At 45.3% G+C, this 23,717-nt stretch overlaps 1 protein-coding gene across 1 annotated transcript in view; it reads right to left on the reverse strand.

The window, feature by feature from the left end:
- Positions 1–2,685: 2,685 nt before the first annotated feature.
- LOC134966638 (arylacetamide deacetylase-like 4) overlaps positions 2,686–23,717 on the reverse strand; it is a 185,860-nt gene continuing 164,828 nt past the window's right edge. The window contains exons 7-8 of the mRNA XM_063943534.1: positions 5,860–6,154; positions 2,686–2,985 (exon numbers count right to left, since the gene is read on the reverse strand). Coding sequence (XP_063799604.1) covers positions 2,701–2,985; positions 5,860–6,154 — 580 coding nt within the window. The 3' untranslated portion in view covers positions 2,686–2,700. The remainder of the gene's footprint in view (positions 2,986–5,859; positions 6,155–23,717) is intronic.

A 23,717-nucleotide genomic window follows, 5' to 3' on the forward strand; every position in this document is an offset into this window, starting at 1 on the left:
TTTGGAGCAAAAATTCCTTAAAAACACATATCTGCATTTTAAATGTCGGTATTCTGACTATGTCGCCATTTTGGACATGTCGGTATAATGAATGTCAGTATTTTGACCATGTTGGTATTTTGACTGTCGGTCAATGGCTGTCGTGATTATGACCATCGGTGTCGTGTCCGTCGGTAAATCAACTACTACCAGTGCAGGGTACATTATTATATTTTTATTTTTATTTATTATTTTAATAATAAAGTGAAGGCTTACGGACTTTTATACTGTAGATCTGGTTCCGCAACATTTTATCTTTTTATTGGTATTAAGTGTTTTTCTTCTTATTTAGAACATGTCTTGTATTATTAAAGACTGGATGTGCGACTATTTAGCAGTAATACGCAAAATACATTACCTGTTAACTGCTGCTCCGGTGATTTAATAGACTTAGGGGAGAACCCCCCAAAATGGAAAATATAACGGGCGGGGCATGGTTGGGCCTGAACCTGTTCAAACTCAAAGATGAGTCCTAAAGTACTAGTGCAGTGGTTTCCAAACTTTTTTGAGTCACGGCGCCCTAGAATATCAGAATTTTTTTCACGGCACCCCTAGGCAAAAATTTCTTATTGAGAAATTTAGAAATAAATATTACATTAAGTAGATCGCGTTTATATGTCATCCTTAGGGTCAGTTGTGTGGTGAGGGACAAGATTTGCTTCTGTTTGGCCACATATTTTATGACTGGCAGCCACCAGCACTGGTTTTGCCTATTATATTGACCATGAATAATTTGAATTGGTCCTGGACCACCAACCCAGGGCACCCCTGCAAGTGTCCCGAGGCACCCCAGGGAGCCACGGCACACAGTTTGGGAACCTCTGTACTAGTGTATAATTATATGAATTGAAATAATTCTGAAGATCCTTTAAGTATTATAAGGATAGTGGCACGTTATGTCGTGCTTATCTAGTCGCATGGCTTCTCCATCGTAATACGTAACTGAAGTAGTTCAAATGTCAACATAGATTTGTGTGAGTTGAATTACTTTAATAATGTGGATGAAATATGTATCTCTGCGTTTCCCTCTATATAGGTTGGTATTCCCCACAAGCCAGTTCTATTATGTTGGGGTCCCTTTCCCTTATTTCAGACATTATTATTTGGTTTGTGTTATATTCAGGCACAATGTGACCACAAAAGTGTGTACTTTAATGGTAAATGGAATGTGCCCTGTCCTTTTCTCAGGTTATTTATATGTGTGATAGATTGTGAACCCTGGGAGTCAGTAACTACATAGACAAAACGCGTAGGCCTCTGGACTTCATGCACTGTTTTGTATCCCTGGTCCCTCCATAGACCCCAGAAGAGCAATCACAGAGCATAGTAATACATATCAGTCGTATCTTCATTAATTTAGCTAAAACAAAACTAAATATTTGTGAAAAATAAACTTTACATACCCAACTGAGACAACTACAGCTCCAGACGTCTTTGCTATGTATCGGCAGTGATTGTCATAACTATCTATAATAAGAAATGAACACATTCATAAAAACACCGGAAAAAGTTTTCGGTTCTCCAGCACATGTCAAGACACTTATATAATTAATTTTGGGAGAGGAGTCATAGTACACATTCTGTAATAGCACAAGTAATACAGAGATGAGTGGTGGGTCAAAGTTACTTATTTTCCCTTATTGATGCACTAAGGAACTGATTTACATGACACCTGCTGAACATTACCAAACTGACTGTGGACGAACTGTGGCCAATCGCCTAGTCTGCACAAGCCACACCCATATATAGCCAAATCCCACCCATTCTGGTAAAAGCTACACCCACTTTACAGTAGGCTGTTGACCACAAAATCAGGTCTGCTGACTTGTATGGGGTGATAATAGGACTTAAAACTTCATTTTCCAAAAACGTTTTCATATTTATATTACCAATGTTATACAACTGGCACAGAAAAAGAAATATGTAATTATTTGACTCCCTGCGTGACCACTCACCGTCCCACCGTAGCTGCAGTATGAATGATATGCTGTGTCATTTGTGGGTCTGAGCAGGGGCAGGGACTGGAACCGTTCTACAAAATGGGGGCATGTCATCCCCGTTTTTGAAGGAGAAACCAGCAGAGGAGTCCCAGCAACCAGTAAGCATCGCTTACACAGATGCCGGAGGGCTGAGACCACCGCAACCAGTGATCCGGTCTAGAGAAAGCAAGATATGGCACTTCTCCATATGTAATTAAAAAAAAGGAAAGTCACAGATTTCGCCTTTTCTGTCCTCCTGTCAGATTCCTGCAGGCCCCATAGGTAGCAATGGGGGCCATCTCTGCCATGTTGTGCTGTCTACTGCACTGGAGACAATCATAGAAGATATAGTTCTCTTCCTGCATTCTCCCACAGTCCCTCAGTCCCACAGTTTCTCCCATTCTGCACTTGTGAGGGCAGGCGCTTACGCACCGGGCTACAGTATATGTTGCTGTCTTTTGCATTTTTAAAGATGGCAAAAAGAGCCCATGCCAGATTTATTTTTGCCAGGATTGGTCCTTTATGCTTGGTGTGGTCAGGTATTTGTTATATATAAATATGGCGAAATCCACAATGCAAAAAATTTAGATACTTTTCAATATTCTAGTGCATTTTTATTAAATAGGACCCTTACATCATGTCAGAATACTTAGTGATTAGCTGCAGCCTCATGAATAGTAATTCAGCTGACATAACTGCAGCCCCCACAATACAAAACAATAGGTGAGCCACAATCATTGACTTCTTTACCAATGCTTCCAAACATGAATCCTCCTCCATGAAAGAACATAACTCCTTTCTTGTCACCAACTGAGGGTGATCTGGGCTGGTAGACTCTCACAGGCACCCCTTCAAATTGCAAGTTTTTCATGTAGAGTTCTGGATCCTCCGCAGTCCTAGAAAATCTCTTTAACGAACGTAAAAAGCCAAACTCACTGCATATTCCAAGCTTCAGAAATGTCTTTACCTATTCATTGACAAAAAAAAAAAAAAAATTTTCAATTACTAACAGTGAAATGCACAAACCATATGTTGTAGTTAGAATAATAATAATAATTCAGTACAAAAAGCTCAAACAGCAAAGCATATCACAGGACATAAAATAGGAAATCCGCAATGTAGTTGTTTTGGGGTTTTTTCCTTTCATGTTTTTTTTTGTTATGTTTTTAAGTTCTGGCCATGCTTGCTTTGTGATCAAAAGGCAAGGTGCGCAGAAAGCAGAAACATTAACGTTATTTCAGCACTGTTACTTACTGTAGGTCTTGCGGGCAGATTCAGCATAGAACGCTGAAAAATGTGCTTGCCCCTCATTGGTTTGCTCTATAATAAGTAGTAGCAGGTGCCCTTTCGTTCAGCAAAATTATATCCCTTTCAGACCGCCTGATGCAGGTCGCACCCGGGAGCCATACACGGGTGCTTCCTGGGTGCGACCCACTTGAGACCCCATTCAGACGTTGTCCCTGGCTCTTCATATTGCCGGGTTGGTGACGTCAGCGGTGACACATGCAGAGGCTGCACTTGGAGATCAGATGATCCCCAAGCGCCGCCTCTTCCTATACACTGAACGGGTACCGGGTCACATTGACCCGGCTTACCTGTTCACACCGCACAGCGACCCAGGTTGAAGCCGTATTCAACCATGGTCGCTACCAGGGTTGAAATACTGGGATGCTCGACTTGGATTATTTCAACTGGACCCTTTCAGACCACACAGCGGCCGGGTTATTGCTGGTGGTCTGACAGGGGTAAAAAACGGGTGGTCTTCAGTTTGCCGGCTGTCGGGATCCCGGAGCACAGTATACCGGCGCCGGAATCCAAACAGCCAGCATACCAACACTTTATTTCCCTCTTGGGGGTCCAAGACTCCCTTGAAGGGAGAATAAATAGCCCTGTGCCCGCAGCATGGTGAGCGCAGCGAGCCCGCAAGGCGCTCATTTGTGCTCGCCACACTGTCGGTATGCCGGTGGTCGGTATTCCAGCGCCGGTATGCTGGTCGCCGGGAGCCCGGCCGCCGGCATACAATACTACACCCGTGAAAAACAGAAGGTAAAAGCAAACCAGGGCTACTATGATCTCAGCCCTGGTACGTATGGGGGTTGGGTGGCCTTGGATGTTGAAAATACAGGTCCACCTCAGTAGATGTTGCATTGCTGCGGAGCCTTGAAGGGGGCATGGTTACACCATCTAGAGGTTGAGTCTCCTTGGCAGTCCCAGTACCACCTGTCTCTTCTTGGTGCCCCTGAGGCACTTATGGTATTTAATAGTTAGACAACTCAGTTCATCTATGACCTGAACAAAGTTTTGGGAGGGTGTAATCTGAGTGATGGAGAATCTACTTCTGTGTATATTATGTGTAAAGGGGGGTATTCCAGGGATGGTGCAAAAGGTGCAGATACAACTGTTTAAATGCAGGGTTTGTACTTCACAGTTGTGCACTTTGGTGGGGTCTGGGAACAATACTACATTTGGGGAACAGATGTAATTTGAGAGGGGGTGCATGACTATTTTTTAGTTTTGCATGCTTTTTTAATGTTTGAATTGATTTAAAAAAAAGAAAGGTATTATAATCAAGGTGAAAGAGCCCTAACTTTTTACGTGAACTGCATCAAAGTCAAAAAGTCCCATAGGAATTTGTAAACACTATGTATATTATACAGTGACTTGTGTGACAAATGTTTGCCAGAGAGATATTATGCTAGTCTGTCTCCATGTACTGTACTGTATATAGGGCCTAATTCAGCATGGATCGCTGTTGTGAGAAATTGCAGTTGTCTGTGAGTAGAAGGGCGCCACCCCAATAGGAAGAAAAAATGCCCCGTGCAAAATTGCGAATACATCGCAGTTCGTTATCTGCTCGCAGATGCATACGTAATTCCCAGAACATCGAAGAAACGTTGCCGTCTTAGCAGATGTGAGTAGGTCTGAAGCTGCCACTAATCTGCGATGGAGGTGGGCTGGAAGTGGTCTGCGCTGACGTCAGAGACCCTCCCCCATAATGCCTGGGCACGCCTGTGGTTTTTTCAGACACACTCAGAAAATGGCAGGCTGCCACCCAGAAATGCCGGCTTCCTGTCAGTCAAACAGCGGCTACATTGAGTATACGATCTGTACGCACTTTCTGTCACTATTACCCCTCCAGCGTGCACAATGCGAACGCTATACATGCTCAGTCATTCTATTACCGCTCGATTTGCGATTTCTCACAATAGCGTTCCATGCTGAATTAGGCCTATAGTTATAATGATGAGGTCTGTAACACAGTAGAGGAAATGTAATGATCAGTGAGTTGTCCAAATCTGTGTTACAAAACAATATTTAGATTTTGCAGTAAATAACACTAAATGACCCTATAGCTACGTACTAATTGCCGGCGGACGGGATCCCGGCTGTCGTGATACCGACAGTGGGATTTCGTCTGCCAGATTGCCGGCAGCGGGACGAGCTCTAGAAAGCCCCTTGTGGGCTCGCTGCACTGGCCACAGGATATATTCTCCCTCTGTGGGTGTCGTGGACATCCACAGAGGTAGAATAGCGTCCCTCACTGGTATTCTGGCGGTGGCATCTCACCCCCTGTCGGGATTCCGGCGTCAGTATTGTGACCGCCGGGATCTCGACTGGCAGTACTGTAACCACTTCCCGCGAGCAGGGCCTTCCTACCTCTCTGACTGTCCGTTATTATTACCCGGTTTTGTTTTTCACTGTTGTTTCCAATTGTAAAGCGCAACAGAATTTGCTGTGCAATATAAGAAACGGTTAATAAATAATAATGATAATAATAATAATAATAATACATAAATGACACAACCCCTTTATCTAACACTGGATTAGAAAATGTACTCACCAAACTGAATACAGCAATATTCATTGCATGATATCTCCAAAGAAGTTTAGGATTCGCAATCTCAGGTGGCATCTCCGCTTTTGAGCATTCATAGCAAGTGACGACAGCTAACAGTAAAACACAACACAAGAGGAAAACGGCCACTACAGTCACCAGCATGGCTAGTCCTTCCCACATCCTGCAGCTTGTTGTTGTTGTTGTTGTTGTTGTTGTTCCGAAGTGACCTGTGAAACCTTGTACCTGTGTTCTTGCTTGGTGATGCAGCGTATATAGGATTAGCAGCTGTGTCAGAGATCTGAACAAACTGTGTGGATTACTGCTTGCAATATGCAAAACAAATAACTGTAGCATCACACTAAACCAACTGTAATATTTGCTTTTGCATTTCATATGTCTGAATTAAATATTTAAAAATGATTACCAAATTATTCACTTTTCTGGAGCTTTCTAGTGAACAGAATTAATATCAAGGGCGTAGCTTCCATAGGTGCAGGCAGTGCAGCTGCTATGGGGCCCAGAGCTGAGAGGGGCCCATCTTCCCTGCCAAGTTACAGTATATTAAAGGAAAAAAGTCCTCCCTGCAGCTGCAGAGAAAACAAGGAAAGAGAAGAACTTATCTTTTTCTGGGGCACGCTTTATGAAATGATTGTAGGAATTAAAAATCGATCTTTATTAACCACTATTAAAATTCTAGGCTTTAATACAATTTGATCCTATCAAGCAAAACAATTGCTGAATATTAAACAAAAATCTCAGAAAAATATATATGTATATCCACTTCCGGGTACCCCTTACATTAGTTTGCCTATCAATAGGTTTATTAGGGGTATGGTCACTCTATCTCTACCACCAAAAAATTACTTAAAAGTCAAAAAAATTGGTAATGTTGGAGTTTGTATGTACTCCCTTTTATTGTGGTTTGTTAAAAAAATAAATTCTTAGAACAGATCGTGTGATTGTCCTCTCACAATTATATATATGAGTGGGACTTTTGACATATGGTTATTAATATAAGACTTTAGCTCACACCACATTTATCCTTTGCTACTATAATATGATTCCACACCACTGTATTGTTAGAGTTATTTTGATCATAGCTCATAAAATATCCACAAAATATTGACAAATATCAATTGATTGATCATTAAATAGTTTGCCTATCAATAGGTTTATTAGGGGTATGGTCACTCTATCTCTACCACCAAAAAATTACTTAAAAGTCAAAAAAAATGGTAATGTTGAAGTTTATATGTACTCCCTTTTATTGTGGTTTGTTAAAAAAATAAATTCTTAGAACAGATCGTGTGATTGTCCTCTCACAATTATATATATGAGTGGGACTTTTGACATATGGTTATTAATATAAGACTTTAGCTCACACCACATTTATCCTTTGCTACTATAATATGATTCCACACCACTGTATTGTTAGAGTTATTTTGATCATAGCTCATAAAATATCCACAAAATATTGACAAATATCAATTGATTGATCATTAAATAATTTCATATATATCCACACAGACAGTATAGAATTTCTAAATCCTGCTTTTAGATATTAAGTAAATTAATCTATATACACATATTTGCTACAACCTATATTCACTGAGAAGCATATATTCCACATGAAAAATGTTTTCCTAATCCAACTAGTAAACACCTATATTCAATTCATATATGTACACACGCTTCATGAGAAACACACCATATTCCCTGATTAGAGTGTTATTCTATACCAATATGAATCTCATTAATGTTCAACTGTTTCATAAGAAAAAATGAGACCAAATTATAATTGGTTAATCTGTACTGGTAAGTAATAAGTTCATATATGTACACACATTTGTTGAAAAAGCCATACGCACTGATTAGGATATAGTTCTAAACCAGTATGAATCTTATTCTTATCAAACTGTGTCAAAAATACAACCAGATTCAATAGGTTAGTCGGTCATTTGATAATATATTACCAATGCTTCTTTAATATTGTGTTTATATATAGGTATAGGGTAAGAAGTAAGCAGGAAGGAAGGGCTTTTCTTAGCTGCACTGGGAGCCCTGATGTCTACTGATGTTTACAGAGACAGCGCTGGGTATCCCGGCTGCTGAAATGAATGAGCCTCCTCCTATAGACAAAAGAGAGTGGATACACTGTGGACATAAAGAAAAAAGGAAAAGATTGTTTGTTCCCATATACTTTACATATACAGTGGTGGTGCAGCGAAGCTGATGGGTGGATGCCTGCATCAAATTTCCATTAGCAAGGAGAAAATCGTAGCCATGGTGGGGAGAGATGTGGCCACCGGCGTCCGTGTCCGTGCAACCGGAAGTCGGAGCCGGCTCGGGGCGGAAGTGACGTACGTTTCGCTTTCCTTAGCTTGTTCACAGTCACCTAGTAACCGCTCTCCTGACACCCTTCTTATACAGAGCCGGCGCCATTTTGGTAGAGATTTTACCTTTATTACAGACCTAAGTTTAAGCTGTTGTCTTCCCTCTATCGTTCACAATATAACGGAGTTTAATTAAAGATTTAGAGAGTTTATTATTCAGATATCTTTGACACCATTCTTATATAGGGTCGGCGCCATCCTAACAGTAGTTAGGGTGACACTATATACCCATAATATTGCTGATATCATAATTTTGGTTTTGATAAAAAATACAGGGTTGTTGACAATTCCTGATTACCTTTTTATATAATCCCTATATATTATCACTTTGAATTGTAATATTAAAACAGAAAGTGCAAGCTGATTCTTAATTATTTAATGAGCCAAACATACAATTTCTTTTCTAATCAGTTGATCCAAATTCTGGAAATATACACCTGAGCCCTGATTATAAGGTCTCTCAAAAAAAAAAAGGGGGGGGGGGGGGGCCATGAAAGAGGAAGAAAATAAAGTATTAGAATGAAAAAGGGGGAAGGAGCAGGGAACAAGGGGAAGGAGCGGACATAACAATGTTGATGAGAATTATGTACAATTACCATAGGATCAAAACTATACTCCTAATTGATTATTTCTTTTATTCTTCCTAATGATTATGAGTGATGATTGTGTGAAAAATGTGTCTAAATATAATTTTATTTATTACTATTAGTGCCGAGTTTGTGAAAGAGACAATAAAGGCAGTGAGAGAAAAAATTAATTAAAAACGTGATGCTATACTATGGTACTATAAGGATTGAAAATTGCCCATGGCTTTCAAGCCATGACTATATTAACTAAAGTGCTAGTGCTGCTATTTAAATGTTGAAGTGAGTGCAAATGATGTTAGAATTTAATTCATTAGGTCCATAACTATAAGAATACTGCCTTATTCAGTAACGCATTTGACCCTTCGTTAGATCTTCCATATTTGAACCATCGACTTTCCTTTCCCGATGACAAATCCGCCCATACAATAATACCTATGGTATAAAAGAGCTGTAATTTATTTGCTCGTTCATCCCTTCAGGAGCTACCGTGTTCATTCTAAATATCCACTCACTTTCTTTTTGTAGCAAGATTTTTGTTACATTGCCTCCTCTAATGCCAAGATTAACTCGTTCCAAGTCAAAGATCTTAAGGCTGTCATATGTGCCTGAATGGAATTTGAGGAAATGCTGTGCCACAGTTGTTATCTGTTTATAGTTTTGCAAATCAGTTCTAACGTTTCTGATAGTTCCGATGTGTTCTAATGCTCGCACCTTGAGCATTCTGGTCGTCATCCCTATGTATTTCTTCGGGCAATCACATTGGAGGCAATAGATCAAGTTCGTAGTTCGGCAATTAAAATGACTCTTGATTTTGATATTTCTGCCGTATTTGTCCTCCACTTTCTTCATTGTGCTCACATACGGACAAAGTTTGCAGTTGCCACATGGGTAACTGCCTGTGATTGCAGGTACCTTGGGTTGTTGTAAGTTACAGTATATACATTTGGGTGATACATGGGGGCCCTTTCAAACTTTTGCCTACAATACACCTAGCTAAGCCTCTGGACCCGCTCATTGCTATGTGGTATAAATAAACTGGAGGCCATTATGTTACATGATATAGGTATACTATGAACTGTGTGCACTGTATGTCATAATGTGAATTGGGGATACTGTGTTGCATTATGGGTACTGGCGGACATACAATGTGACATAACGTGAACTAGAGCGCTAATGTGCTTCATAAAATAAACTAGGGAACTACTATGGGGCATAACATTAACAACTGCTGTGAACAGGTGTCTACCATTGGGACACGGGCCCCTTCGAAATGTTGATATGGGGCCCGCAAAGTTCTGGCTACGCCCCTGATTAATATAAAGGCTCTCTGGATACATTTCTGGTTCTCACAGCAATATAAGGCTTTTGGGCAGTGGTTCCCAACCACCATCCTCAAGGCACAAACAGTCCAGGTTTTAAAGATAACCTGGGGCATATTTAGAGAGGAGGGGATCCGTGTGCAGTCTCCAACACACAGGTGTCAGCTGCCTGCCCTGTGTTATTATGGATATATACACACTCAGGTGTCTGCTCTCTGCTGCCTGTCCTGTGTTATTATCATACCTCCCAACATGACCCTCTCTAGGAGGGACATAATGCTCTGCTCCTGGACTTCCCTGTTAATGTATGATTGCCATCACCTGTGTTGAACTTGTTATTTGATAAGAAAGGTGTTTTACCACAGGTGAGGGCAATCATAAATTGAGAGGGAAGTCCAGGGGCAGAGCATTCTGTCCCTTCTGGAGAGAGGGTCATGTTGGGAGGTATGCAACTGGGCCCCTCCACTCTCTCTTGACGGCAGTGAAGTTAGTGTCTGGCTCCGTGCACTAGCAGACTCTAGAGCAGTGGTGGATTTAGACCTCATGGGGCCCTAAGCTAGACACTGTTTTGGGGCCCCCCTTCCTCAAACAATCCAAAGCACTATACTGTATTTTTGTTTCTGATTTACTGTATGCCTGATTTAAATGTGTGTGTATCTCTAAAGCTTTTGCTATGTAATTTTATACTGCAATTCCAAAGTGCAATAGAATATGCTAGCGCTGTATATGGCTATTATACTTATAATCTGTATTAAAAAAAACACTGATGTATTTTATAATGGGTGCAGTGTGTGCGGTGCACACGGGCCTCTGAGTCCAGGGGGGCCCACACTGCACCAATTTTTTTAATACCCCTCCGGAGTCCCACGACGATGGCAGCAGCCCATTAGAGTCTAAGCACTCTAGTGCGCTGCACCGCCACCGGGGGCCGGCAGAGAGGAGGGTCCCGGAAGGAAGAGGCTGCACACGGGCCTCCTCCTCTCTTAAATCACCCCTGATTATAAGGGATGTGGAACCTGCTAATGGGGATGGGAGGCAGTTTTATTAAAAACTAGTATTAAGATTATTTCTCTAGCATCTATAAGGGATATTGGGGACAGAATTAGTACGATGGGTATAGACGGGTCCAAAGGAGCCGCTGCACTTTACATTTGTTCCACTGGGTGTGCTGGCTCCTCCCCTCTATGCCTCCTCCTACAGCTCAGTTTAGAAAAAAGTGCCCTCAGGAGAGGATGCACACTCTGCTAGCTCCAGAGTTTTTCTTCAATTTCATTTAAAGTTTTATTTGTTTCGGTATGCTGCTTGGGCAACAGCATACCTGCACCGTGGGAGTTAGGGGGGGGGGGGGGGGGGCGGTCACTGGCCTCTTGAGGTGCAGAGCCGCTTCCCTGCTGCAGGACCACTGTTCTGAGGGGCTGTTTGTTCAGCGGGGCATGGCGCCTTGGCTGTCACAGCCGCAGCATGCCGCACACCCCTAACGCTGCCTGAAGGTGATCATCAGTGGTGAGTACCAACCGGGGGCCCCGCTAGGGGAGTCCCCCGGTTTTTTGTGCCGCTGAAAGCGCGGGTGTGCTGACGGGTCCCTCCTGGGGGGGACCCGCTATAGCCCCTGCGTTAGACTGGCTACTTCGGGTAAACCACGCATTTATGTAAGGTTTTACTGCTTGGGAGACATGGCCAGTATAAATATATAGAGATAGCTCCGGCGCCATGGCGGGGGCGGATCTACATGAGAGTGGGCACAGCAGCATTTTGGCGCCTTCCTCTGCATACCAGCAACAGCAGCCTCCACAGCTCCTCCAAATAGTCCCTGGATTGCTGGTACCGGGTAGAGAGGGGGAGAGCCGCTATATTACTGCACAATATCAATCCCTCTGAGGGATTTTATCAAATTACAGTCTCACTGTGTTTACATAAATGCTGACAACCTCACTGGAGCTGTGCAACGCTGGGTGCGTTGGGGTCCCCTCTTCTATGTCTCCTCTCACATACACTAGGGCAGGCTTGCATTATATCAATATCAGGCTGTGTTACATGTGTATTGTACCCGTTTGTTTTTCCGATCACAATGGTAAAACAGAAGTCATGCAGTGTATGTAATGCTAGATTCCCTCCTCGTTCATCTGTCTCCATTTCATGTGAGCAGTGTAGTCAGCCATCCCTGAATTTTGATAACAATATGGGGACTATCAAAACGATGATGTCTGATATGTCATCTCAGCTCACTGCAAATGCCTATAATACTCAGGAACTGCAACAAGCAGTGGCAAGTCTAACTGTTAAACATCCCCCCTGTCTACTAAGGGTGCACATAAACGTGCTCTACCTGCACTACTCTCAGATACTGATAATGATATACAGGATGCTGGGGATGATATGGACCCCATAAGTGGGGATCCCACCCCCACTCAGGGTATTGAGCCCCTCATATTGGCTATTAGGGATGTGTGAAAGCTCCCCCTAAAGGATGCTACTAATCAGCAGTCATTTTTCCTCCCACAAGATAAAATGGCAGTCACATTTTCTGATTCCAAGGAATTAGATGAATTATTTAAAATGGCCTGGAAGAATCCAGACGAAAAGTTTCAGGTGTCCAAAGCGTTTTTTGCATACATCCCCCTTTGCCCCTGATGGCAGAAAATTCTGGGAAGAATCTCCTGCAGTAGACGTCTCAGTCTCTCGCATTTCTAAAAAGGCGGTACTCCCTGCTCCCGACTCCTTTACTGTAAAGGACCCGGCAGATAGGAAAATTGAGACTACTCTAAAATCTATTTACATTGCTGCAGGCGTTGCTCAAAGGCCGATCATTGTAGGTTGCTGGATAACACATGCAATTCATTCCTGGGCAGATCAAATTAAGGAAGGTCTCTCGGGTGATATGACCTTAATTAATGATGTTACTTTACTAACTCACATTCAGGACACGGCAAATTCCTCTGTGACTGCCTTAAAGAGATTGGCAATATTAATGCTAAAACCACGGCTATGGCTGTGTCTGTGCGCAGAGCCATATGGTTACGTCAGTGGATTGCTGATGCTGACTCCAAAAGTAATGTGGAATCTCTTCCCTTCACAGGTGAATGGCTCTTTGGAGATGAATTGGATGCATGGATTTCCAAGGCTACTGCTGGAAAGTCCACGTGTCTCCATTCAGGGGCACCACCTGTTAGACGTACCTATCCGGGACCGTCTACTCAGTCCTTTCGGTCCTCCAGATTTTGACCGAGGGCCAGAGGGGCCTCCAACGCAGCTAGAGGCTCCAGTGGAAAACCTAAGAAACCAGCCATTGCTGGATCTCAGGACCAGAACACTAGTTCTGCCCCCACAAAGACTTCAGCATGATGGTGCCCACCCACCCCGAGGAGATCTCGTGGTGGGAGCTCGGTTACGTCACTTCAGCCACATCTGGGATGGTTCTTGCCAAGATACTTGGGCAAGGGACCTTATCTCTCAGGGTTATAAGCTGGAGTTCGACGGTACTCCTCCCCAACAATTTTTCAAATCAGGCTTACCAGCTTTGGAAAGTACGCGTGGCACGTTACTACTGGCGATAAACAAGTTGGTCCAGTCCCAGGTCATTGTTTCAGTACCCCTACCACAACAAGGACGGGGTTACTACTCCAGTCTGTTTGTAGTACCAAAACCAGACGGGTCTGTGAGACTCATTCTGAATCTGATGTCCTTGAATCCTTACCTGAAGGTTTTCAAATTCAAGATGGAATGTTTGAGAGCAGTGATCGCAGGCCTGGAACAACAGGAATTCCTAGTGTCCCTGGATATCAAGGACGCTTACCTGCATATCCCATTTGGCCTCCCCATCAGGCCTATCTGAGGTTTGCCCTACTGAACGATCACTACCAGTTTCTGGCATTACCCTTCGGCCTGTCTACAGCTCTGAGGGTATTCATGAAGGTGATGGCAGAAATGATGTTTCAGCTCAGGGTGCAGGGGGTCAATGTAATTCCAAACATGGATGATCTCCTGATAAAAGCGAGTTCCATATAGATCGCATTATCCAACATCTGTCTCACCACGGGTGGATCCTCAATCTGCAGAAGTCCCAACTGGAACCGTCTCAGAGACTCCTGTTTCTGGGAATGCTACTGGATACTGTAGCACAGAGAGTTTTCCTCCCATTGAAAAAAGCGAGAACACTCCAGGAAATGGTTCACTTGGTACTCAGACCTGCTCGGGTCTCCAGTCATCTTTGCATAAGATTGTTGGGAAAGATGGTGGCCTCCTACGAAGCGATACAGTATGGCAGGTTCCATGCCAGGCCCTTCCAATTGGACATCCTGAACAAGTGGTCCGGTTCTCATCTTCAGATGCACCGGATGATTCAGCTGTCACCCCAGGCCAGGACTTCGCTCCTGTGGTAGCTACAGTCTTCCAACCTCCTGGTAGGCTGAAGCTTCGGGATTCAGGATTGGATCCTCCTCACCACAGATGGGGAGCTGTCACCCAAGGGGTGCAGTTCCAGGGCAGGTGGTCCGATCAACATTCTGGAACTTTGAGCTATCCACAATGCTCTGCTTCAGGAGTCTCATCTCCTACAGGTTCAGGCGATCCAGGTGCATTCGGACAACGCCACAGCGGTGGCGTACATCAATCGACAAGGAGGGACAAAAAGCAGGTCCTGCATGTGAGAGGTGTCAAGAATACTCCTCTGGACAGAAATAAATGCAAGAGCGCTGTCCGCAATCTTCATTCCGGGAGTGGACAACTGGGAGGCGGACTCCCTAAGTCGCCACAACCTCCACCTGGGGGAGTGGGGACTACACCCTCAGGTGTTCCAACTGATTATCGACAGGTGGGGTTGCCCACAGATCGACTTGATCGCCTCTACTCTCAACAAGAAGCTTTGCTGCTATTGCTCACGAACCAGGGACCCTCAGGCGAGCGCAGTAGATGCGCTGACTTCGCCTTGGCCTTACCAGCTGGTCTACCTGTTTCTTCCGATTCCTCTGATCACAAGGGTGCTCAAGCGGATCAGACATCAAGTGGAAGCAATCTTGATTGCCCCGTCGTGCCCCGAAGAGCGTGGTACATGGCTCTCCTGGACTTGTCCGTAGAAGACCCTTGGCCTCTATCACTAAGAAGGGATCTTCTTCAACAAGGACCGTTCGTCTACTCGGACTTACGGCGGCGCTGTTTGACGGCATGGAAGTTGAGCAGAACATCCTAGCTCACAAAGGGCTTTCCAAAAAGGTCATTGCCACTATGGTACAAGCCAGAAAACCTGTGACGTCAAAACACTATCATTATATCTGGCTGAGATATGTCTCGTGGTATGAGGAACGCATATATTCCTCTGCAGGCTTCCACTTAGGAAGATTCCTCTTTTTTCTGCAGGCTGCAGTGGATAAAGGCTTGCGTCTGGGATCCATTAAGGTCCAGATTTCAGCTCTTTCCATCTTCTTTCAGAAGAAGTTGGCTCTCTTGCCGGAAGTTCAGACCTTCTTGCAAGGGGTGCTTCACATACAACCTCCTTTCGTGCAGACTACGGCACCTTGGGATCTGGATGTAGTGTTACGCTTTCTACAGTCCTCCTGATTCGAACCTCTGATGACGGTAGAAGATAAGTACCTCACATGGAAATCTGTGATGTTACTGGCCCTGGCTTCTGCTAGGCGTGTCTCAGAATTGGGGGCCTTGTCGTGCAAAAGTGCGCACTTAGTCTTTTACGAGAACAGAGCAGAGCTCAGAACTAGACAGCAGTTCCTGCCAAAGGTGGCCTCCGCGTTTCACTTAAATCAACTTTTGTGATTCCGTCCAGTTCTGACACTACTGCTCTTCCGGAGGCATTGGATGCAGTACGAGCCTTGAAAATCTATGTCAAGAGGACGGCTCGGATCAGAAAGACAGATTCCTTGTTCATGCTGTATGATGTGCGGAAAAAGGGTTGCCATGCTTCAAAGCAGTCCATTGCTCGTTGGATTAGGCTTACTATCCAACAAACCTATGCGTCAGCTGCCTTACCGGTTCCACAGTCTCTGAAGGCCCACTCTACTAGATCGGTGGGTTCTTCCTGGGTGGCTTCCCGTGGAGTCTCGGCCCTGCAACTATGCCGAGCTGCTACCTGGTCGGGGACGAACACCTTTGTGAAGTTCTATAAGTTTGATACCCTGGCCAAAGAGGATACCCAGTTTGGGCAGGCGGTGCTGCAGTTGTCTCCGCACGTAAATCCTTCGGTAAATCCTTTTCTCGTAGTCCATAAGGGATATTGGGCGCCCGCCTCTGTGCGGTGACTTTCTGCAGGTTCTCTGTTACGTGTTCATGTTCAGCTGTTGCTGTTAATGTTGCCAGACTTTGCTGGCTAAGTTATGTATCGGTGTGCTGGTGTTTAAATCTCACTACACCTGTTGTTGTTATGTTCCTTCTCTCAAGTATGTCATTCTCCTTCGGGCACTGTTTTACCTATAACTGAGCTGTAGGAGAAAGCATAAAGGGGAGGAGCCAGCATACCCAGTGGAAGAAATTTAAAGTGCACTGGCACCTTTGGACCCATCTATACCCATTGTACTAATTCTGTCCCCAATATCCCTTATGGACTACGAGAAAAGGATTTACCGGTAGGTATTTAAAATCCTATATTTTTAATGAATTCTATTGTAATTTTTTTTTACCTTTTTCACATTTGTTCAACTAAATGCCCAGATCTGTGTTACTCATGTGCACATATGTAAAAACTAGAAACAAAGAATTTGGTCAGCCTGACCTTAAATGTGTTCCTAAAGAAATTATTTTGTAAAAAGAAATAAAAAAAAAACTGCAAAAGATTAATTCAACTCAAGCCCAAAACAAAAATTAGTTCAGCAATATCAAAACAGTTGCCAGAGATCAAAAATCCGCCACTGTTCCTATCCCACAAACAGTGGCGAATCCAGGGGAGGGGCACCCGGGCCCGGGCCCCCCCTCCCCCCACCCCCCTGTCATTTGTAGTAGTTTGTTTTTGTTTTTAATCGGCCACAGCTCTGCAGCAATCTCCCCTTGATAGAGCCAGCGGGCACTAGGGCAGTAGTCCCAGTGCAGGAGGCCCGGCGGTCAGACCGGATTAAGGGGGGGTGGCTCTGGGGGCTGGGCCTCCTGCACTGGGACTACTGCCCTAGTGCCACCAGCCACAGATCGGATTTCTATTACTGATCCGCTGCGTGGTGCTGTGCTCCCCACTGACAGCCGTCGTACTCACACTGTCAGCCGCCAGCGCTGCGCTGCATCTCCTCCTGCCTCGTAACCAATGGCAACCCGGCGCCCACGTCACGCTGTGCGCTGCCGCCCTCCCCTGAACCGCGCCACGCGCTGCCGCTCTCACCTCCTGTACCCAGCCCACCTCCTGTACTCACTGCGATCTCTCCTCCTGTACCTGCGGTATATGAGCACCGTTAGGAGTCCTGTCCTATGATGCCAGCCAGTGGGGTAAAGCCTTAAGGTATTTTCTAAGTATATGTGATAGGGGGGAGGGGGAGGGGGGGGCGTGCAAGGTTGTCAGGGAATCCTTCATTGTTTCTTTCCTGAAGCAAAGTTATGTCCCTCTATCTCCCCCTCAGCACACTCCCCCTCCCTGTATCTCCCCCTCAGCACCCTCCCCCTCCCTGTGTCTCCCCCTCAGCACCCTCCCCCTCCCTGTGTCTCCCCCTCAGCACCCTTCCCCTCCTTGTCTCTCCCCCTCAGCACCCTTCCCCTCCTTGTCTCTCCCCCTCAGCACCCTTCCCCTCCTTGTCTCTCCCCCTCAGCACCCTCCCTGTCTCTCCCCCTCAGCACCCTTCCCCTCCTTGTCTCTCCCCCTCAGCACCCTCCCCCTCCATGTGTCTCCCCCTCAGCACCCTCCCCCTCCCTGTGTCTCCTCCTCAGCACCCTCCCTGTCTCTCCCCCTCAGCACCCTTCCCCTCCTTGTCTCTCCCCCTCAGCATCCTCTCTGTCCCCCTCAGCACCCACCCCCTCCTTGTGTCTCCCCCTCCCTGTCTCTCCCCTCTCAGCACCCTCCCCCTCCTTGTCTCTCACCCTAAGCACCCTCCCCCTCCCTGTCTCTCCCCCTCAGTACCCTCCCCCTCCCTGTCTCTCCCCCTCACCTATATATATATATATATATATATATATATATACACACACACACACACACACACACACACACACACACACACACACACGTGTGTGTGTGTGTATATATATATTCACAGTATGTATATATATAAACACATAAAACCCGGCACTCCACCTATATTGTGGCCAGTCTTGGTGCCCTCACAGCAGATGAATAAACAGTAGCAACAGTGCGGCACTCAAAGACGTTTTGCATCAGGAAATAAAACTCACGGACACCAAGGTCACTGGATTCCAGTGACCTTAGTGTCCATGAGTTTTATTTCCTGATGCAAAACGTCTTTGAGTGCCGCACTATTGCTACTGTCTATATATATATATATATATATATATATATATATATTATAAGCCAGATACTCAGGAGCGGCATTCCCAGACCTGAAGATAAATCACATGTACAAGTGGTAAGTTTTCAAGTAGCGTTTCAGTGCCCGTTTATTGTGTAGCGGCACTTTCCTCAGACAACAAACATACAAAAACTGATAGCATTTAAATACGTGTACACCTCCAAAAGACCAATCACTGGGGTCGGGAATCCCCTCCCATCCGGTTACACGTCAGTAATGACCTCACCTCAGTCCACTCCCTGTCACCCACTGCCAGTCACTCTATACCCAGTCACACACTACCAGTCACATTCTCCCAGTCACCCTCTCTCCCACTGCTTGTCACCCACTGGTATTTAAAATCCTATTTTCTCTTACGTCCTAGGGGAGACTGGGAATCCATTTAGTACCATGGGGAAGTGCCAAAGCTCCCAAACTGATTGGGTGAGTGCTGAGGTTCCTGCAGAACTGATTGACCAAACTGAAGGTCCTCAGAAGCCAAGGTATCGAATTTGTAAAACTTTGCAAACGTGTTTAAACCCCCCCAAGTAGCTGCTCGGAATGGCTGTATTGCCGAGACCCTCCCCCCCACCCCGCCCTTCCCGGGCAGCCGCCCAGGAGGATCCCACTGGCCTAGTACAGTGGGTCTGAACAGATTTTGGAATCGGCAAGCCTGCCGTGGAATAAGCATGTTGGACAGTAAGACTGATCCAGCATGCAATCGACTGCTGTGAAGCAGGACACCCAAATTTGTTGGCATCATAGAGAACGAACAACGAATCCTATTTACAAGGCGTTCTCTTCACATATATCTTCAAAGCCCGTACCACAACCAAGGACTTTGAAACAGTGGATGTGTCGGCAACAACCAGAACTACAATTGGCTGGTTGATGTGAAACTCTGACACCACCTTAGGAAGGAATTGCTGACCAGTCTGAGCCCAGCTCAGTCCTCATGGAAAATCAAGTAGGAACTCTTGTGAGACAACACCCCAGTTCCGAGACGCACTTTGCCAAGGCCAAAAGCATGACGGTCTTCCACGTAAGACCCTTTTCTTCAACCTCCAGTAACGGTTCAAACCAGACCGGTTTGAAGAAACCTCAGAACCAACTGGAGATCCCAAGGTGCCGTAGGGGCACAAAGGGAGGTTAGAAATGCAGGACGCCCTTTCAGAATGTCTGTGCTTCCGTAGAGAAGCCTATTGTTAAAGAAAATATAGACAAGGCCGAAACTGAACTTTTATGGAACCCAAGCATAGGACCACATCCACAACTGACTGCAGGAATAGCAGTAAACGTCCCGGATGAAATTCCACCGTAGAATATCGTCTGCTCACACACCAAGAGACATATTTCTTCTAACTATGATGGTAAAGTTTCGACGTTACCCCCTTCCTGGCTTGGATTATAGTCGGGATGACCTTGTCGGGAATCCCTTTCTGGCTAGAATCAGCCGCTCAACTTCCATGCCGTCAAACGCAGCCATGGTAAATCTTGATAAATGAATGGGACCTGTTGCAGAAGGTCCTCTCGAAGAGGTAGAGGCCACGGATCTTCGCTTAGCTTCTATAGAAGATCCGCATAGCAGGCCCTTCTTGGCCAGTCCGGAGCAATCAGGATTGCTTGAACTCTTACCCTTTTAATTCTTTTGAGAACTCTTGGGATCAGAGGAATTGGAGGAAATAAGTGTACCAGTTGGTGTACCTACGGAGTTGTCAGTGCATCAACCGCCACATCCTTTGGGACCCTCGACCTGGCAATACCGCCTTAGCTTCTTGTTTAGACAAGAGACCATCATGTCGATTGCTGAGGAAATTTGCTTCCCAGTTGAATACTCCCGGAATGAAGATTGCCAACAACGCCACAGCTTGGTTGTCCACCCAGAGGAGGATCCTTGACACTTCTGACATTGCCGCTCTGCTTTTCGTTCCACCTTGACGGTTTATGTACGTCACCGCCGTCACATTATCTGATGGAACCTGAATGGCCTGATTCTGAAGAAAAGAAGAGGCCTGTAGAAGGGCATTGTAGATTGCCCTGAGCTCCAGGATGTTTATGGGAAGGACAACGTCCTGACTTGACCACCTTCCTTGAAACTGCACCCCTTGGGTGACTGCTCCCCAACCTCTGAGGCTTGCGTTGGTGGTTAACAGAATCCAAATCTGAATCCCGAGCCTTCGACCCTTCACCAGGTGAGAATTTTGTAACCACCACAGGAGAGAGATCCTGGCCTTGGCGACAGGTGAATCCTCTGATGCATGTGTAGATGCGATCCGGACCATTTGTCAAACAGATCCAGCTGAAATGGCCTCGCAGGAAACCTTCCATACTGAATCGCCTCGTAAGAGGCCATCATTTTCACCAGAAGATGGATACACTGATGTACTGAAATTCTGGTCGGTTTCCAGACAGCCCGAACCATTACCGTTGCCATTTCTGAGGAAAGGAACACCTTCTGAGACTCTGTGTCCAGGATCATTCCCAGGAAATGGAGCTTCTGTGTTGGTACTAGGTGAGATTTTGGCAGGTTCAGAATCCACCCTTGGTCTAGGAGTAATCTGGTTGTGATACCAATGTTCACCAACAACTGTTCCCTGGACGTAGCCTTTATCAGAATATCGTCCATGTAAGGAATTATGTTCACTCCCTGTTTGCGGAGTAGCCTCATCATCTCTGCCATCACCTTGGTGAATACCCTCTGTGTCGTGGAGAGACCAAAAGGCAGGGCCTGAAACTGGTAGTGGCAGTCCTGCAGCGCAAACCGTAGGTAAGCCTGATGAGGCGGGCAGATCGGAATGTGAAGGTACGCATCCTTGAAATCCAGAGACACCCCAAATTCTCCCTCTTCCAGACCTGAGATCACTGCTCTCAGAGACTCCATATCGAACTTGAACACCCGTAAGTACAGGTTCAATGATAAGGTGGAACTGGAACAATGACCTGAGTCAGTAACAGTTTCTGAATAGCTTCTTGTAAGGTTAGATATGCGTCCTGTGAAGCTGGTAAGCCTGATTTGAAGAAACTATGAGGTGGGAGAGCCTGGAACTCCAGCCTGTAGCCCTGGGATATAAGGTCTATGACCCAGGGGACTCGATCTCGTACAGGCGTGACTGAAGAATTTTAGCCGAGCTCCCGTCTGCCTTTCTTCCACGCATGTTGACGCCCCTGTCATGCGGAAGGCTTCGAGGCAACAGAGCTGCAGGTGTGTTCCTGATAACCAACCGAGGTTGGTCTGCGCGGTTTTCCTCTAGCCCCTCTGGCGGCATTAGAGGAATCACTGGCCCTGCCCTGTAAACTTTGAAGTCCGAAAGAACTGTAAGTTGTGTCCTGAGTAGGCCTTTCTAGCCGATGGAGCTGGTTGTGAAATCCACTTATTAAGTTATTCGCCAAATAAGACCTCACTTGAGAAAGGCAGGCCTTCGACACCTTTTTGGGAGTCCGCGTCAGCAGTCCACTGACGTAGCCATAATCCCTTGCGTGTCAACACAGCCACAGTGGTCCATGCATTAAGCAAACTCCTCTCCTTAATGGCTTCAACCATAAAGTTTGCAGAGTTTTGTATGTGTTGCAGGAGTAAAATAATTTACTCTCGTGGTAAGATGTCTAAACCCTCCATTAAATTACCAGACCATTTTGCAATGGCTCGTGTAATCCACCCACAAGCTATAGTGGGTCTCTGAACCACATCTGCAGCTGTATACAAAGATTTGAGGGTAGTCTCAATCTTACGATCAGTTGTATCCCTTAGGGAGGCTGCACCAGGAACAGGTAAAACAATTTTATGTGAGAGCCTGGAGACTGATTTATCCCCTATCGGTGGATTTTCCCATTTTTTCCTATCCTCAGAAGGAAAGGGAAAAGATTACAATTACCTCTTAGGAATTTGGATTTTTTTTAATCTGTATTAACCCATGGTGGTTGAAACAGGGTATTTAATTCCTTTAACACAGGAAAATGTCTGCAGATTTTTTCTGTACATTAAAGCAAGATTCCTCACATACTTCTGTCACCTTATCAGGAATATTTAGGACTTCCCTGATGGCGTCTATGAACGCCTCAATACCTTGGGACAGAGTACCCTCCCCTGTGTGTATGTCCACTTCACCTTCCCCCAGTAATTATCAGAGTCAGAATGCAGGATCTGTACATTTTTGCGGACAATGGCAGAGGACTGAGATGCTGGTCTGCGTACTGAGTCCTTTTGCATAAATTCAGCCCTAGACTTTCTTAAGTATTGTGTCACTTATTCGTTCCGAGATATTTTAGTAGAGACGATGGAGATTATCCCCCTAATGGATTCCAGCCACGCTGGCTCCGCCCCACTTGTCTGAGAAGGGACACTACACTGAGTACACACCAGTGAACCCCCAGGAGAAGAGGAATACTGTGCCTTACATTTAACACATTTGTAATCCCCCAGTCCGCGGGTGTGCTACAGGTCTCGAACTCCAGCTGATTGTTCTCCGATACCTTGCTGCTTCCAACACCCCAGGACAGAGAGGCAAGCGTTAAAGCTCCCTTTGTGAAGCAGACACAGACTGGCACGTAATGTATACAACACAATTTTATTACACTGACAACATTAACAGGACTCACTGAATTAATACAGCAGTTACCAAAGTAGCTCAATGAATTATCTCCCTAGGCTAATGAGCAAGTAAACAAGCGGGCGTCTCTACAATGCACAATTTCGCAATAACCAGCATTGACACTTAAGCAGGTATATTGCGGGAACAGGTGAGCAAGCTGGCGTCTCTGTAAAGCACAGTCTTGTATAACCAGCGTGGAATCTTTATCAGGTACATTTGCTTGAATAACCCTGCTGGGCGGAGCTTGAATAACAGTCAATTAAATCCCGCCTTTCACGTATTAATCAATGCACAGGTATAATGGCTTGAATAACCCTGCTGGGCGAAGCTTGCATAACAGTCAATTAAATCCAGCCTTTCAGGTAATAATCAATACACAGGTATAATGGCTTGAATAACTCTGCTGGGCGGAGCTTGCATAACAGTCAATTAAATCCCGCCTTTCACGTAATAATCAATACACAGGTATAATGGCTTGAATAAGCCTGCTGGGCGGAGCTTGCATAAGAGTCAATTAAATCCCGCCTTTCAGGTAATAATCAATACA

Source organism: Pseudophryne corroboree, chromosome 10, assembly GCF_028390025.1.
Source record: "Pseudophryne corroboree isolate aPseCor3 chromosome 10, aPseCor3.hap2, whole genome shotgun sequence".
In the NCBI taxonomy this organism is placed as follows: Eukaryota; Metazoa; Chordata; class Amphibia; order Anura; family Myobatrachidae; genus Pseudophryne; species Pseudophryne corroboree.